Below are 19383 nucleotides of genomic sequence, written 5' to 3' on the forward strand. Positions count from 1 at the left end.
GCTCCAGTTCTCCCATCACTGCCCGAAAGTCGTACCTGATCAAAGTCTGGGATTTTAGAGGCCATCCGTCTCTGGCTAAAGGTCATGCAGGGTTCCCACTCTTTTTCACCAATCATTTTATCTTTTACTGCGGCGAGAATAAGAGACAAGGAACCTTTAAAAAGTGTTCAGTTTATTGCCATGACTTCAGTATAAAACCATTTTAACACGAGTTCCTCATCATACATTAAGCTTGTTTCTGCCACAGAATAAAAAGTGCATGCAACAACTTATTTCACTATTCTGACTTTTTCTCGCAATTGTGTTAAGTCAAATTGAGAGATATAAACTAGCCGTTCTGAAAGTCTTTTACCTCAGGATTGGACTTAATATCCCACAATTCTGAGAAAAGTAGTAAGAATTGCGAGATATACAGTGGGTACGGTAAGTATTCAGACCCCCTTAAATTTTTCACTCTTTATTATATTTCAGCGATTTGCTTAAGTCATTCAAGTTCATTTTATCCCTCATGAATGTACACACATCACCCCATATTGACAGAACAACAAAATTGTTGAATTTTTTGCAGATTTATTAAAGAAAAACTGAAATATCACATGGTCCTAAGTATTCAGACCCTGTGCTGTGACACTCATATATTTAACTCAGGTGCTGCCCATTTCTTCTGCTCATCCTTGAGATGGTTCTACACCTTCATTTGAGTCCCAGCTGTTTGATTATACTGATTGGAAAGCCACACACCTGTCTATATCAGACCTTAGAGCTCACAGTGCATGTCAGAGCAAATGAGAATCATGAGGTCAAAGGAACTACCTGAAGAGCTCAGACACAGAATTGTGGCAAGGCACAGATCTGGCCAAGGCTACCAAACTCTCTGCTGCCCTTCCGGTTCCTAAGAGCACAGTGGCCTCCATAATCCTTAAATGAAGACGTTTGGGATGACCAGAACCCTTCCTAGAGCTGGCCGTCCGGACAAACTGAGCTATAGGGAGAGAAGAGCCTTGGTGAGAGAGCTAAAGAAGAGCCCAAAGATCCCTGTAGCTGAGCTCCAGAGATGCAGAGATGGGAGAAAGTTGTAGAAAGTCAACCATCACTGCAGCCCTCCACCAGTCGGGGCTTTATGGCAGAGTGGCCCGACGGAAACCTCTCCTCAGTTGAAGCAAGACACATGAACGTTTGCTAAAAAACACCCCAATGACTCCAAGATGGTGAGAAATAAGATTCTCTGGTCTGATGAGACCAAGATAGAACATTTTGGCCTTAATTCTAAGCGGTATGTGTGGAGAAAAATATCTCCTGTCCAATACAGTCCCAAGAGTGAAGCATGGTGGTGGCAGCATAATGCTGTGGGGTGTTTTTCAGCTGCAGGGACAGGACGACTGGTTGGATGCGAGGGAAAGATGAATGTGGCCAAGTGCAGGGATATCCTGGCCGAAAACCTTCTCCAGAGTGCTCAAGACCTCAGACTGGGCCGAAGGTTCACCTTCCAACAAGACAATGACCCAAAGCACACAGCTAAAATAATGAAGGAGTGGCTTCACAGTGACCGTTCTTGATTGGCCCAGACTTAAACCCAATTGAGCATCTCTGGAGAGACCTGAAAATCTGTCCACCAACGTTTACCATCCAACCTGACAGAACTGGAGAGGATCTGCAGGAGGAATGGAAGAGGATCAGAGGGGAAAAAAAGAACTTAAAGGATTTTAGCAAATGGCTGCAATTGAACAGAGTGAAAACTTAGGGGGTCTGAATACTTTCCGTACCCACTGAAAACTCACAACTGTGTGAGAAAAACAATTGTGAGTTTATATTACGCAATTCTGACTTTATAACACATCACAATTATGTACAGTTGCAATTGCAAGAAAAATTGACATCCAAACCAGCGTCCATAATCTATTGCCATGACTTAACTATAAAATCAGTTTTTAATGAGCTCTTAATCATATTTTATGACAATAGTTTCAATGTTGCCAGTGTCAATATCATAGCAAAACATATATATATATATATATTTGGCAAAGACAAAGCTGATGAACAACAAAGACACCCATAACACAACAGAACATGTGGCAGGTCTGCATTTACACTTCATCTATTTCGACATCAGAATTGTTTTGTCCTGTCCAATGCTGGTCATCAACATGTCAATCAATACAATTCTGGATTTAATCCTGCATTTAAACGTGTCATTCCTAAAACTTTGCAGCATGAAAAAAATAACACTTTTGCAAACTGTGAATATACAGATTGCAAATAAAGAGTGTTCCCTTTATAATAGCTGTCAATCACTTCAGCACAAGCTCATAATAATAAGATAATAATACAATTTTCCAGGAGGACAACAAGATTTTCCAGAACATTTTACTTCTTTTTTTTTCTCCAGGACTAGAAAATTGTCGTCATCCATTTTCCATGTTTTCCAGGACGAGTGGGAACCCAGTCCTGGAGGAATTTAGACTATCAAACCCCTAGAGGGGTAAAGTGTGTTACTACAGGATGGTTTGTAATTCTTCATGTTTGTGAGAAGCGTGTGGTTGTGTGAAAGCTGGAGACCGTCAGTACTGTAAGAGAGAGAACACCGGCGCTGGCTGCAGCTTGGCAGACCCATTGAGATACTTGAGCTCCACCACCACCACACAGCCTAACACCTCCGCCTGCTGCTGTCGGATCAGCTCACACGCCGCACACAGGGTTCCTGACACACACACACACACACAGATAAATAAACAGACAGACAGATAAACAGATAGACAGACAGACAGACAGACAGACAGTTGAACAGATAGATAGGCAGACAGACAGACAGACAAACAGATAGATAGATAGATAGACAGACAGACAGATAAACAGATAGATAGAAAGACAGACAGATAGAGAGACAGACAGATAGAGAGACAGACAGCAGCCAGACAGTAGACAGTCAGATAGACAGACAGACAGTTAAACAGATAGACTGACAGACAGACAGATAAACAGTTAAACAGATAGATAGACAGACAGATAAACAGACAGACAGACAGACAGATAGACAGACAGACAGATAGACAGTGAGACAGATAAACAGATAGATAGACAGACAGACATTTAAACAAATAGATAGACAGACAGACAGACAAAAAGATAGATAGACAGACAGACAGATAAACAGATAGACAGACAGACAGTTAAACAGATAGATAGACAGATAAACAGATAGAAAGACAGATAAACAGATAGACAGACAGATAAACAGATAGACAGACAAACAGTTAAACAGATAGATAGACAGACAGACAGATAAACAGATATATAGACACAGACAGACAGATAAACAGATAGATAGACAGTTAAACAGACAGACAGTTAAACAGATAGATAGACAGACAGACAGACAGACAGTTAAACAGATAGATAGGCAGACAGACAGACAGACAAACAGATAGATAGACAGACAGATAGAGACAGACAGATAGAGAGACAGACAGCAGCCAGACAGTAGACAGTCAGATAGACAGACAGACAGTTAAACAGATAGACAGACAGACAGTTAAACAGATAGATAGACAGATAAACAGATAGAAAGACAGATAAACAGATAGACAGACAGATAAACAGACAAACAGTTAAACAGATAGATAGACAGACAGACAGATAAACAGATATATAGACACAGACAGACAGATAAACAGATAGATAGACAGTTAAACAGACAGACAGTTAAACAGATAGATAGACAGACAGACAGACAGTTAAACAGATAGATAGGCAGACAGACAGACAGACAAACAGATAGATAGACAGACAGACAGACAGACAAACAGATAGACAGACAGACAGATAGAGAGACAGACAGATAGAGAGACAGACAGATAGAGAGACAGACAGATAGAGAGACAGACAGCAGCCAGACAGTAGACAGTCAGATAGACAGACAGACAGTTAAACAGATAGATAGACAGACAGACAGACAGATAAACAGATAGATAGACAGACAGATAGACAGACAGTTAAACAGATAGATAGACAGACAGGGAGACAGTTAAACAGATAGATAGACAGACAGACAGACAGATAAACAGATAGATAGACAGACAGACAGATAAACAGATAGACAGACAGACAGTTAAACAAATAGATAGACAGACAGACAGTTAAACAGATAGATAGACAGATAAACAGATAGACAGACAGATAAACAGATAGACAGACAGATAAACAGATAGACAGACAAACAGTTAAACAGATAGATAGACAGACAGACAGATAAACAGATATATAGACACAGACAGACAGATAAACAGATAGATAGACAGTTAAACAGACAGACAGTTAAACAGATAGATAGACAGACAGACAGACAGTTAAACAGATAGATAGGCAGACAGACAGACAGATAAACAGATAGATAGACAGTTAAACAGACAGTTAAACAGATAGATAGGCAGACAGGCAGACAGACAAACAGATAGATAGACAGACAGACAGACAGACAGACAGACAAACAGATAGACAGACAGACAGAGAGACAGATAGAGACAGACAGATAGAGAGACAGACAGATAGAGAGACAGACAGATAGAGAGACAGACAGATAGAGAGACAGACAGATAGAGAGACAGACAGATAGAGAGACAGTAGACAGTCAGATAGACAGACAGACAGTTAAACAGATAGATAGACAGACAGACAGACAGACAGATAAACAGATAGATAGACAGTCAGATAGACAGACAGTTAAACAGATAGATAGACAGACAGGGAGACAGTTAAACAGATAGATAGATAGACAGACAGACAGACAGATAAACAGATAGATAGACAGACAGACAGACAGATAAACAGATAGATAGACAGACAGACAGACAGGCTGCAGACAGACAGACAGACAGACAAACAGTTAAACAGATAGACAGACAGACAGTTAAACAGATAGATAGACAGACAGACAGACAGATAAACAGATAGATAGACAGACAGAGAGTCAGGCTGCAGACAGACAGACAGATAGACAGACAAACAGTTAAACAGATAGACAGACAGACAGTTAAACAGATAGATAGACAGACAGGGAGACAGTTAAACAGATAGATAGACAGATAGACAGACAGACAGATAAACAGATAGATAGACAGACAGACAGATAAACAGATAGATAGACAGACAGACAGACAGACAGACACAGTCAGACAGTCAGACAGACCAGTCAGACAGACAGACCAGTCAGACAGCAGACAGACAGGTGTTACGCTGCTGCTGTCAGTGGATTACACCACATTCAGAAGTCTCTCACCTCCAGTGGCCAGTAAATCGTCGATGATGAGAATCTTCTGCCCTGCAGAGACGGCTCCTTCCTGCATCTCCGCCTCGGCCTGAAAGAAGCCAGGCGTGTGTTATAACTGCAGTACACTAGATGTGCTCCTGTATCGCTCATAAACTGGAGCTACCTCTGCATATTCCAGACTGTATGTGACTGATAGCGTGGGGCCAGGGAGCTTCCCTTTCTTCCTGATCGGAGCAAATCCCACTCCCAATCTCTGAGCCAGAAGCGGCCCGAATAGAAATCCTCGAGCATCCATTCCTACGAGAAAATTATTATTTTGCACTTTAATAAATTTGAAACATGTTTTCTTCATACATTTTTGTTGTGTATTGCTTTATTGTATTTATAAAGTTATTTTTGTTACAAGTGGTTAAACTTTATTTTAAGTTGTCCACGTTACTGTTTAGTTATACATTTAAAGGTCCCATTCTTCACGATTCCATCTTTCAAACTTTAGTTAGTGTGTAATGTTGCTGTTAGAGCATAAATAATACCTGTAAAATTATAAAGTTCAATGCCAAGCGAGATATTTTATTTAACAGAAGTTCCCTTTCAAAGCCGACAGCGAGCGGCCGGTTTGGACGACACCGCTGCACTTCCTGCTGTGATGACGGCACTAGAACCGTCTGTTGACTAAAGCCCCGCCCACAAGAACACGTAGATTCGGGGGCGTGGTCCTTTTGCTCTCGCAGGTCGAGAATAGGAAGCGTTGTTTTTGTAGAGTGTGTGTGTCGCCATGCCATTGAAGCGCTGTTATTTTCATCCCGGAGTCAAATCACCTTTGTCTGGCCTTCCCACGGACGCTGTACGGAGAGATCAATGGCTACAGTTTATGGTTAACTCGGTTCTGGAAAATTATAATCACAATTTAAAACTATGTGCAGCACATTTTGCTGAGGACTGCTTCCTCAATCTCAATCAGTTTAATGCCGGATTCGCAGAAAGATTAATCTTAAAAGACGACGGAGTTCCCTCTTTGTCTGGAGAAGGCGTTGTTAATGAGCCACAACCGGTAAGTGTATTTTATTATTTAAGTCGGTCCGTTTAACAGTTTATGTAACTCATGACACAAAGTGCATCGCTGTTTAGCTTTGTTCACTAACGTTAGATGGTAATTGAAACTAATCCGAAAAACTTAGCATATAAAAGTGTAGTAATTCATTCAGACACCATCGATTGTTAGTGTTTGTAATGATCAGTTTAAACTCCTGAATAGACAGCTGACCGTTCTGAAACATCCAGCAAAAGTCTTTCCTGAGCAGGTTGTAATCGATCCTCTTCGATATTCTCCGGGTCTGATTCCGGCTCAAATTGATAAGGCAATATTGACATTTTTGCAATAACATTGAGCGCGCGTATCTACCCTAAGAGGCGGGACCTTTCCGGGCAACGTGCGCTAAGCTGCTGTCCAATCACAGCGCGGGAAGCGCTGGCCCAATCTGAACTCGTTACGTATTTCTGAAGGAGGGACTTCATAGAACAAGGAAATCATCAGGCCGTTTATAGGACAGAGGAAACAGAGCTGGACAGATAAGTACATTGTGTGAAAAATACTGGGTTTTTTTTACACGCGAAACAGATTCGTATCTCTGATCGATTTGCGTCTCCACTTGACACCATTTGTCTTACCCCTACACTATAGCCACGGTTAATAACTCACTGATTTACGTAATTTTGTCTGGCCCAATCAATCGTTTAGTAAACGGCGGTATATTTGTATCTAATGTAAGTATGGCATCCAACCTTACTCCAGTAAAAATAGATTCTGAGAAAGAGGACCCACACACTTTTTATTTGCTTCTGACGCCCATGCATTTAAGTATCGAGTAATTTTAATTAACAACATGCACTTTGGTTTAGGTGCTTGTAGCTATGCATGATTTACTGTTATTACTATAGTCACTACATGTGTGTAACAGACACCAAAGAATAAAGTTTCACTGAAAAAATGTAAATTGTTATAATATGATTACACGTCTATGCAAATCAATTCAATATCGCGATTAACGCTTCAAGCAATTATTTTGTAAAACGGATAAATTGCCCTTTGTATCTCCCCAACAGTTTATCGCAAAGCATTATCTGATGTGAAGTGTAGTATTTATCCACAGTCGTGCGCAGACGAAGCACAACCAAAACCTGCAGTTTTTATTTATTTTATTTTTAAGTTACACGGTATACCTTAGTAAATCTCAAACTGTTATATGTATTTAATCCCATATTAAGATCGGTTCCAATAGGAATCCCTTTTTTTTTTCCTCCCACAAGGCTTATCAGGAGTGTAACTTTGACCCTTGATCTACTAAACGCCTTCTTACCGACTATAAGATCCAGCTGAGGGTAAGTTTTCCTCACGTGCTCCTCAAACAGATCCGTCACTGCAGCCGTTGCCTTCGGATCCTTCAGGATTGGGAAAACATCCCTAAAAACAACCAGGACAGGACAGACAATCTGAAACTACTACACGTGTTCAACCAGACCCTGTTCCTCATGAACGCTCCGCGACGCGTGTAACGCTCGCTCAGGTTAAAGTCACACCGCATGTGAATACTCACTTGAACGGAATCCCTTTCGTGGGGAAATCAGGAAAGGTTTTAATGCACTTGGCGATCAAATCCAGTTTCTCTGCCATCACGCGCTGCGACTTCTTCTTCTTCTTCTTCTTCTGTTGTTTATATGGCGGTTGGCAAACCAACTAAAGGTGCATTTCCGCCACCTACTGGGTTGGAGTATGGAGCACTACTTGGTTGAATACACTGTAAAAAAAATCCCCGTAAAATTTACGGTAAAAAACCGGCAGCTGTGGTTGCCAGAATTATACCGTAAAAAATACGGCAGTTACGTTTTAGTTTTTACGGGGCAACAATATATAATTTAAAGGTTTATAATGTAATAATCACGGTTGAAAACCGTTTATTTTACCATTCAAAACTGTACATTGTAAAAAAATACCCATCAAATTTATGGTCAAAAAACGGCAGCTGTGGTTGCCAGAACTTTACCATAAAAAATACAGCAGCAACGTTTTAGATTTTATGGGACAGCAGCATATAATTTAAAGGTTTATAATGTGGTAATTATGGCTAAAAACTGTTTATTTTACAGTTCAAAACCATATAATTTGAAAGTTTATATTGTAATACTTATATGTACACAGTGCACTATAAACAATTACGGTAAAAAAATATTTAACTGAAATAATATTAATTTACCAACTTATTGAAATGCTAATATCTGTTATGTACCTTTGATATAGATTGACAGCCACCAATGACAGTGGTGATGAGAATCACATGATGAATCAAAGCTCATCACAAGCAGCTTTTGGAGAGACAATATTAACATATAGAAGGTGCACACACAAACACTAAACACCAAACACCATCATGGTAACAGACATGGCTTTTTAAAAAATGCAATAAACATTAATTTAACAACATTAGATGTAAAATAAAACCTTAATGTACATAAGTGATTAGAAAAAACTAAGAAGAAACATAGTTAATTCAATGAAAATGCATCAAATGCGAAGTGTCACGTGGGGAATTCTGGGAATGTCAATTTACGGTTTTTCACTGTTAATTACACAATGACCTGTTCTTTTTCACTTCGAAAAACTGTAAATTTAACGGTGTTTTACTGTTAAATAAAAAAAAATGTATAACATTTGTAAATTATACAGTTTTAACCTGTAAAATAAATGGTTTTTAACTGTAATAATTACAGTATAAACCTTTAAATTATATGGTCCTGTCCCGTAAAACCTAAAACGTAACTGCCGTATTTTTTACGGTAAAGTTCTGGCAACCACAGCTGCCGGTTTTTTACCGTAAATTTTATGGGGAAAAACTGTTGTTTTTACGGGAAAACGCTGGCAGCTGCCGTTACCAGAGAATTATGAAACTATGCACACTATGAAATTCAAAATTAGGCGTGGTTAGAGGAGGCACTGTTTTTTTTTTTTACATAAATATAAATATAAAACCAGTAAGTATTACATCAAAATGTAAAGACTAAAAGAAAAAAGGAAACAAAAAGCATAAGATTTATGTATTTATATTGCATATAAATTTTCAATGGATTTGGATTTTTTTTACATAAACAAAATAATAAACTTAATGTGATTCATATTTCTAAGTATACACAGATTAACGGGTAAGATTTGTGTAATTGTATTAATAAACTGAATGTGATTGATATATGCCAGTTATACGTAAATTAAACAGTTAAGAATTATGGAAAAGCACACCGAAAAATGCTCATGTTAAATTAACACTTCCCGGTGTTCATGTGTGTGCTCACTACTGAGTTAAAGTACCATTGAAGCAGTGTTGATGTTAATGAGATAATTAAGTGATGATTGAGCATTAGTGGTGAACACCTGATGATAACCATGATGGTGAACAGTGTTTGCTTTAGTTGGGCTCTTCACCCTTATCTCTTTCACATTAGTTTTCTGGCTGCTTTAACTGTGTTTGTAAAGCACTTTTGTTATAGCATGGAAAGCCAAGAAAGAAACATGGCCAGGTGATTTGGCTCTTTAGTGATGATTAAATAATCGTCATGTAGTGGTTGAATCACTGAGCTCATTCAGATTCTAATGCTCTGGTTATAAAGCTGATTAGCCGTATGTGTAAAAATATTCATGTGGTTTGCAGTATGATAGCCAGTATGATTGTTGTAATCAAACAATATGGAGGTTTATAAAAAAAGTTTTAAACTACAGCATAATTTAGACACACACAGACATCAAGAATCAGTGTATGTATCTCTACAATGGTGACAAGCAAAAAAAAAAATCAGATAAACATCTACTCTTAACATGAAACAAGCTACTATAAAACGTCACAAGAAAAACAGCAAAAGTAAAAAAAAAACAAGTTGTAAGAATCAAAGAAAATTTGTCAATTCAGATGGATAATTTATTCATGCCGCAATGCATGCTGGGACCCATGGGAGAGTTTTGATTGGTGGTACCCAGCATGCACTGCAGCATGAAGCTTTTCATTGATTGTCACCATTGTTGAGATTTATACACTGATTCTTGATATCTGTTTGTGTCTAATAAGTGCCATAGATTAAAACCTTTTGCACACTTTTCTATTTTATTTTTTTAGCTGTGCATATTATTAGATTGCCATAACATTGCTGAAACTCATGCTGTAGAATGAAATGCTAGTTGGCCACTATTATGAATAAAACAAAATTAACACACATAACAAGGACCTTAGACTCTGAAAAAGATCAGTGATCACTAGATGATGATTATAGCATCATGAACAACGAGCCAAATCACCTGGCCATGTTTTAGCTTTGCTTTCCATGCCATAACAAAACTGCTTTATAAACACAGTTAAAGCAGCCAGAAAACTAATGTTGGAGAGTCAAGGGTCAAGAGCCCAACTAAAGAAAACACTACTCACCATCATGGTGACTTCAAATAAACCTATTATTTTCATTAAAACATAAATTACACAAATAAAGTCAGTCTGGTTAGTAATGCATGAAGCTGGTAATGCTGTTTGTGGAGTTGTTTAATCCTCTGATGAGATCTTCAGAGATTTAATGTCTTCTTTTATCTTCAGTTGATTTCATCTAAAGCTGTGGCTGAAGTCAGTTGTAGTTCTCGTGTTTCTCTTTCCTTCAATGATTCTGATTGTTATCATCAGGTGTTCATCATTAATGTTCAATCGTCTCTTAATTATCTCATTAACTTCAACACTGGTTCAATAGTACTTTAACTCAGTAGTGAGCTTCTCATCTGAGAATCTTACCTGTTTCATTTATGTTTGATTTACAAATAAGATTTTCATTAAGTTTATTAATTTGTTTGTCAAAATTACATAATCAAAATGCATGGAACATTTATATGCAATTCAAATACATGTTTAGACATTTTTTAAGTGCATAAACTTGTAAAATTACTTACATTTCTAAGAACAACTGACTAAAACATAAGTTTTTACAATATTTAGATATCAAATTAACAAAATAGATTTTAAAGTATTACAGTATTTCTCTGTTGTTGATACCAATATTTGTAGGTTTAACAAACAAATTTGTTTATAATCACATGTTGTTGTAAATATAACACAATATTCTGTTTAACAGTTTACAAAAGTTCATTGTGATTTAAACAAAAAATATATGTTTTTGGGGTTCTAATAATATTCTGTTGGGATTTTACATTGTTTTTTTGTAAATGTTACAGGCATAAGGTTAGATCTATTACAGTTATTCACCGTATATAGTACGGAACCTCTCCTACGGAAACTTTCTGTTTACCAAATAACAGTTTTTAACCGTAGAATATTACAACCTTACACCGTTAAAATCACGGTCATTTTTTAGAGTGTACACTTTGGAGAAAAAAAAAAAAAAACAAAAAAAAAAAACTTATATAGAAACCCTTTATATCTTTTTTACCAGTTCTGTATCCTTAATAAATTTTAATACTTTCTCGTATATGTCATGCTTTGTTCCTTCTCCTAATATTTCCTTTAGTGAATAATTACTTACACCCCTATCATTTAGTGACTGAATTAATTCAAGTCTTTCTCTATTGTATGCTATACATTCTAATAATATATGCTTTACTGTTTCAGGATATCCACATTTGTCGCAATTACCAGTTTCATGTTTACTTATTTTATATAGACTTTGATTTAGTGAAGTATGCCCAATACGTAATCTTGTAATTATCACATCCTTTTTCCTGTTATTTATAGTTGCTCTTTCCACCCCCACATTTCTTTGTATTCTATACATGTGTCTTCCTCTTATTTCATTATCCCATAACCTCTGCCACCTCTTTTTCACTTCAGTCCCAATCAATCCCTTAATTTCCGCTTTACTCATCTGAACTCGGATTCTGATCTCATGATCTTTCAATGACTCCTTTGCCAGTTTATCGGCTTCCTCATTTCCCTTTACTCCGACATGGGCAGGAACCCACAAAAAACTCACCCTTACACCTAAATGCTTTATGTTATATAGCTTCTGTAATGTTTCATTTAAAATATCTTGTCTTGCAAAAGATTTTCCACTTTCTAAACTCTGCAGAGCTGATAGTGAGTCTGTACATATCACACTACTGTTAGGCTGCTTTTCTTCTATCCATTGTAAAGCCAATAACATGGCTATCAGTTCTGTTGTAAAAACAAATATATGATCTGTTGCTCTTTTTGATATTTTAATATTGTACTGAGGAATATATATTGCTGCAGATGCTCTACCTGTTTCCGGATCTTTTGATCCATCTGTAAATATTTGAGTCATGTTGTTATATGCTTGAATAATATATTGTTGAACGATTACTTTTGATGGCAAATTTGATTCATTCTTATGTATCTCATTATGTATGAATAGGTCTATTTCTGGCATTGGGAATAACCATGGGGGTATAGATGAAATTGCAACAGAAGGAGCTACTTCTATCTCAGTTATACCTGTTTCCAGTGCCTCCTTATTTGCTACCCAACCAAAACTCTTTATATTTCCGTACTCATATTCCCAACAGTTTTCAAGTACCTTTTTAACTGGATGCCATTCATCATGTCCTTTTACATTGATCCAGTATCTCATTCTTAACTTTCTCCTACGAACTTCTAATGGCATTTCTCCCATCTCTACTTGAATAGATGGTATTGGAGATGTTCTAAATGCACCACAACAAATCCTTAGAGCTTGAGTCTGAATTACCTCAATCTTTTTGAGCCATGTTTCTGCTGCAGAGCTGTATATCAGACTACCATAATCTATTGCCGATCTTATTAATGAGCTATATATTCTTCTTAAAGACTGTCTACTCGCACCCCACTCTACCCCAGCCAAGCACCTCATTACATTTATTCCCTTTTTACATTTATCTATTAGCTTTTGAATATGAATGCCAAATGTTAATTTAGAGTCCATCCACATACCTAAAAATCTTAACATTTTAACTTGTTCCAATTCATGACCATACATTTTTATACTTACTCTACTATTTATCCTCCTTTTTGTAAAACAAATTACCTGAGTTTTTGCAATTGAAAACCGGAAACCCCATTCATTTGCCCAATTTTCTACCTTATTTACTGCTCCCTGCAGACTTTTTACTACAAACATTTCATTTCTTCCCTTTTTCCATAGTGCACCATCATCTGCGTACAGTGACCTCCCTATTCCTATGTCAATTTGAGTATATATATCGTTAATCATTATGTTAAAAAGTATTGGACTACACACGCTACCTTGGGGAGTTCCATTGTCTATTGTATATATTTGTGAATATGTTGTCCCTATTCTAACTTGTATTGTCCTATTCAATAAAAAGTCCATGATCCAATCATACATCCGTCCAGTAATTCCCATTTTATCCAGTTTCATTAACAAACCCTCTTTCCATAACATATCGTATGCCTTCTCAATATCAAAGAACACTCCAACTACTACCTCTTTGTTCACTTGGGCCTTCCTTATTGCTGCCTCCAGACTAATTACAGAATCCATAGTGCTACGCCCCTTCCTAAAACCACTCTGGTATTGTGAAAATAAACTCTTTTTCTCAATAAAATATACTAACCTTGACATTACCATTCTCTCCATTAGCTTACATAGGTTAGATGTCAGAGCTATTGGCCTATAGCTGCTTGGTTGAGCTTTGTCTTTCCCTGGCTTGCCAATTGGTACTATGACCCCATGTTTCCATTCAGAAGGAAGTTTCCCTGTTTCCCATACTCTATTATACAAACCTAATATTGTACTTAATGATGTTTCTGATAAATTTTTGATAAATTCTACACAAATGTCGTCCTTTCCAGGAGAAGTTTTCCTTACCCCTGAGAGTGCTCTCTTCATTTCATACATTGTAAATGGTTCCTCTATTACACTACCTGACTGCCCTCTTTTTTCTAAAATGTTTGGATTTTCTCTAATGCGTTGTCTCCTGTGTCTTCTCATTTCCTCTGTAATATTCTCATTACTGTGCACCTTCATAAATGTTTCTGCCAATACTTCTACTTTTTCTTTATCTGAAACTGCTGATTTTTCTTTATCTATTAAAACTGGAATACTACTATAACTCTGAATTCCACTCATCTTTCTAATCATCCCCCATATTTTATTAATTTCAATATCTTCACCAATACTTTCACAGAATTCTCTCCAATATTTCCTCTTAGCTATTCTTATTACACGTCTCACTTTTGCTTGTGCTTTTGTATAGTTTATCAAATCATTAAAATTAATACTTTTTCTTACTTTTCTTAGAGCTTTATTTCTTATATACACTGCTTCGCTACATTCCTCATTCCACCAGGGAACCACCTTTTTTCTATTCCCTGATTTCTTTTTTCCTATTGCTTCTACCGCTGCCTTCCGTATTGCTTTACAAATATTATTATTCAACTCATCTACATCGTCTGTTTCTCCGAAAAATCCCTCCAAATACACTTCACTAATCTCCTTAAATTGCTCCCAATTTGCCTTTTTAAATGCCCATCTTTGTATTCTCTCTACCTTTTCTTTTTGAATATCTATTCCTATTTGACATAATATTGGAAAATGGTCACTTCCTATATTATTGTAACTTATTACTTTCCAAGTACTTTTCCTTGCTAAATTTTCTGAAATCAAAGTTAAATCTATAGCTGACATCTTTCCACTTCCAATATCTATTCTAGTGCCTGACCCATCATTTATACACACTAATCCTCTTAAATCTAACATTTCTTCCACTACCAATCCATTATGATCTGTATATTCGCTCCCCCACAAAGTATTATAAGAATTAAAATCTCCACACCATACCATCTTTTGTCTACCATTAGCATCTATTTTTTCCAAATCTCCTATATTTAGTTTCTTACATGGATTATAGAGATTCACTATTTTTATACTTTCGGATCCTTCCCATATTTCAACTACTATTACCTCATGTTCTTCATTAATTTCTACAATCCTGTATCCTATATCTTGTTTTATGAAAGTTACTATACCCCCTCCATTTCCGCCTGGTCTATCTCTACGTATCGCGATATATCCTAAAAGTGTAAAATTAAGACATGGTTTCAACCAAGACTCCTGAACACAAATTATATCTGGGCGTCTTTCTTGTTTTAATATAAAGTTCTTAAATTCCTGTCCGTTTGCTATCAAACTTCTTGCGTTCCATTGTAATATTCAGGGTTGCCAACTTTTAAGTTCAGGTTGGAGTGAGATTTTTGGGGGGCCGGGCGGGGGGGGGGGGGGGTAATGCTTTTGATCTTGATTCAGTATCAGTTTATATCTAGTATATATACTGTACATAATAATATGTTTGTTTTGGCACTAGTTTAAACATTTCTTGGGTCAAATTATATGTGCCATTCCTTAATATTCACTTGTGAGTGATTATATAAGTATCATTATTCATTAAAAAGATTAGGATGCAAGTTATTTAAGTTTTGAAATTTCACATTTAAAGAAATCTAGTGTTTGATCATCATATCTAAATATTTATTAGAATGCAAAGACTGCAATATATTTTTGAGCAACTAGATTAGATACATGTATATTTATTAAAGAGCCATAAGGCACCTAATGGCATTACAAATAAACATTAATATTTTTTAGCCACAAAATGACTCTAATTTGCCTCTTTGAATTGGAATTCTCTATTTTAACATTAATTACTACACTAATTGTAATATAAATTTTAGAAGAAATACAAATATTAGAAGAAAAATATTTTAAGTGGTCATTTATTGACAATAATTGTTGCACAAATAGTATTTAGTACCAAAAGATCTCCTCAAAATATTCAATAAATATAATTTAATGAGTATGAGTGTGACCTATTAGTAAGGAATACCTGAGGGCTAAATACAAGAATAACATTAATTTTAACAATGTTGAATCTTTATCACTCTCCATAATAAAACGATCCTGTAAATATGGCTGACTTAATAATCAATAAACACTAACACTATGCTGTACTGTTTACCAAAACTTGCAGCAAACATCTATATGGTGAAACTGTTGTGTATCCGCTTAAGCCATTTAAATTCATTGGCACAGCGCTAGAAGTATTGAGCGCTCATGGGCCACGTGACCAGCGCGCACCGCAGGGAGACGAGAGCATGCAACTCCGCTTTTCAACGCCTCTGGCTTTAACATTATGCCACATTAGCGCCAAAACGCTATTTATTGTTTGAATTTCATTAAAACACATTTTAAAAAATTAAAGCTTATAGCTTTGTTTAATATCAAAAGCAGGTTTGGCAATTTGGCGTGAGATTGAGATGGGCGGAGTGAGAGCGTGAGACAGAGCCTGAAAGCGTGAGTATCACGCCAGATGCGTGAGAGTTGGCAACCCTGAATATTAGCAAACCATTACAAACCTCCACCACATGCTGTCTGGGTGTTCCCTACCGGTACTTTTAGTTTTTCATTGATCATCTCCACATTAATTCCTTCAATTTCCAAATACTTTTCTGCTGCTCTCACTATAATTTTAATTCTCTCTGTCCGACTTTCCGTTTGCGCTGAGCAATTTACCACTTCAACTATAAATGCTACAAAAGACACTTTATCAATCTCCACTGGATCCTTCTCACTCTCTTCTTTGCCTTTGTTCATTATATGAGGTGCAGCTTTCTTAATTTCTTTTGTTTTTGTTTCCTTTTCCACTTTCTTCAGGGCCTCAGCATATGTTAACCCATCTTCCACTCTTACATTTTGTACTTTCAGGACTTTTTGCCTCGCTTCACATCCTCCATACCCTGCGCTGTGCTCTCCCCCACAGTTACAACATTTGGGATTTACTCCTTGTTCGCATTTACCGTAATCGTGCTCTCCTCCACATCTTGCACATCTTTGCTTCCCTCTACATACTGCCGCAACATGGCCAAATCTTTGGCATTTAAAGCATCTTAATGGGGGAGGTACATATGGTCTTACCACATAACTCATGTATCCTAAATACACCCTTTCAGGTAATTTATCCTCAACAAAATGTATCATCACAGATAAACTATCCTTCTTTTCTTTGTCTTTGACATACTGAAGTCTTCTTACTTCCTTCACTTCTGCTCCAGAGATATTATTTTTGATTCTTTCTGTTGTCATGTCAGTCGGGATCCCTGTTATTACTCCTCTTACCCAATTTTTCTCTTCTGGAATTGAATTTGTTACTTTTTTCCCCAGTAAAGTTCTCATTCCTAGTGCCTTTTTCTGTTGCTTGTTGTCTTTACAAAATAACAGCAATTTACTCCCTCTCACCATTTTTGCATTATCAATCGGCCCAATCTCGTCATTAATTGCTTTAGTTAATTTCAGTGGATTTATTGCAGAATCCGATTCAGATACGAATTGTATCATTACCTTATATTCCTCCTTTCTTCTCCTTAACTGATGTTTCCCCTTATCACTATCAGAATCTGAAAACTGCCCCCAGTTTGATTTTCTTTTCCGATTTTCCACTACCTTCCATTCATTACCTCCATTTCCCACACCTAACACTTCCTCCTCCATTTCTGGATCGCTTCCAGAATCTCCTGCGTTTCCTACCATGCGCACTCCACTCTCAACCCAGCTGTTGCCAGCGCCCCGACCGCGACCTCGTGCGGCCGTCGCCATTCCCCACCATCACGCGCTGCGACTGTTTGGACTTGAGAATGAAGTAGACCACGTGATCAAGTCAACCAATAGCACGCGCTTCCTCACCACATGACTCTTACGTCATCAAATGGACATACATATCGCTTAATATATGACAAAGTATGTGACAAAAAATATATAGAGTTTACAGTTTACACATCCCTCTAGATGTATTTTTCTGTAACAGTTTACATTACAAAAAAAATGATATTATGAGGTAGCCTACATTTTAAGATTCTGCATATCTATCCAACCAACTCCTCTCTCTCTCTCTCTCTCTCTCTCTCTCTCTCTCTCTCTCTCTCTCTCTCTCTATATATATATATATATATAAGGCATGCAAAAAATAATGAAGGCAGTAGGTTAAAATTGATTTGATGTCATAAAGACATTTTTAAAAACGAACTGATTTACTACTATCCCCACATTATAATCCTATAATTAAAATGTACACTATGTAACCTTAAAAAGTACTAAAAATAAAACAAAAAACTAAACTAACACATAACAAGCGCTTAAGTAGGCGGAGCAACTTTTCACGCTCAGGCGAGTGACGTAGCCTACGTCCGCACTTTCCCGGGAAAACCTCCCCGTCAGGTTTAAAATATAAACATATGCTAACCACAGTGAATCAGGGTCAGACAAAAACGTTTTGGAAGAAGGATTAAAGATGTATTGCCTCAATAGTTAAACTGTTCATTTTGAACAAAATGCAGTCACATAGAAGTTGTAAACATATTTTATTGCCCTTTTAAGAGTTTGCCATGATTTAAATCACTGTACACACATCAAAATAAAAGAGAACACCTTGATCCCAGAAGAGCTGGAGCTGTTAGAGAGGGTGGGCCGACTCCATATTAAACCCCACGGATTAACAATGGGAAGCTCATGTGCAGGAGTCCCAAAACATCTGGCAATATAGTGTTCAGTGGCATAACTTTGTTTTAAAAAGAATGGGTGGGACAGGTGTGTGTATAGGGGTGTGTGTGTGTGTGTGTGTGTGTGGAGGGGGGGGGGGGGTAGTATTGCTAATACAATGTTATATCAGATGTAAAATATGTACAATAACAATTGCAGAAAAAATAATATTAAGATCAATTCAATAGTAAATTAACTATTAAATTGATCTTATTATAATATATGTTTTATATTTAGATCTTATTATATTTTTATGTGCGCGCACACACACACACACACACACACACACACACACACACACACACACTTGTTTTTGTGAAATGTGGGGACATTCCAAAGGCGTAATTGTTTTTATACTGTACATCTCTATCCCGTTACCCTGCCCCTAAACCTACCCATCACACACACACACACACGCACGCACGCGCACACACACACACACACACACACACACACACACACACACACACACACACACACACAGATTAAACACTGCCCCTAAACCTACCCATCACACACACACACACACACACACACAGATT

The 19383-nt window shown here is 37.1% G+C and overlaps 2 protein-coding genes across 3 annotated transcripts in view; both read right to left on the reverse strand.

Moving 5' to 3' along the window:
• Positions 1-151: 151 nt before the first annotated feature.
• Positions 152-17963, reverse strand: aprt (adenine phosphoribosyltransferase). Of its 2 annotated transcripts, XM_067452001.1 has the most exons (6): positions 17909-17963; positions 7858-7930; positions 7621-7724; positions 5427-5560; positions 5273-5351; positions 152-2698 (listed from the first exon to the last, which is right to left on the reverse strand). In XM_067452001.1, the coding sequence occupies exons 1-6, from the start codon at positions 17910-17912 to the stop codon at positions 2559-2561; spliced, it is 534 nt and encodes a 177-aa protein (XP_067308102.1). In that variant the 5' UTR covers positions 17913-17963; the 3' UTR covers positions 152-2558. The 2 variants fall into 2 exon arrangements, with proteins under 2 accessions (XP_067308102.1, XP_067308096.1); XM_067451995.1 differs by lacking the exon at positions 17909-17963 and having other exon boundaries at positions 7858-8041.
• Positions 17964-19287: 1324 nt separating this feature from the next.
• The window catches only part of galns (galactosamine (N-acetyl)-6-sulfatase), a 59830-nt gene continuing 59734 nt past the window's right edge, over positions 19288-19383 (reverse strand). Inside the window, exon 14 of the mRNA XM_067452109.1 lies at positions 19288-19383. This exon is cut by the window's right edge and continues 553 nt beyond it. The gene's annotated coding sequence lies outside the window, so the exon portion shown is untranslated.

This window comes from Pseudorasbora parva, chromosome 1 (genome assembly GCF_024679245.1).
Source record: "Pseudorasbora parva isolate DD20220531a chromosome 1, ASM2467924v1, whole genome shotgun sequence".
Taxonomy (NCBI): Eukaryota; Metazoa; Chordata; class Actinopteri; order Cypriniformes; family Gobionidae; genus Pseudorasbora; species Pseudorasbora parva.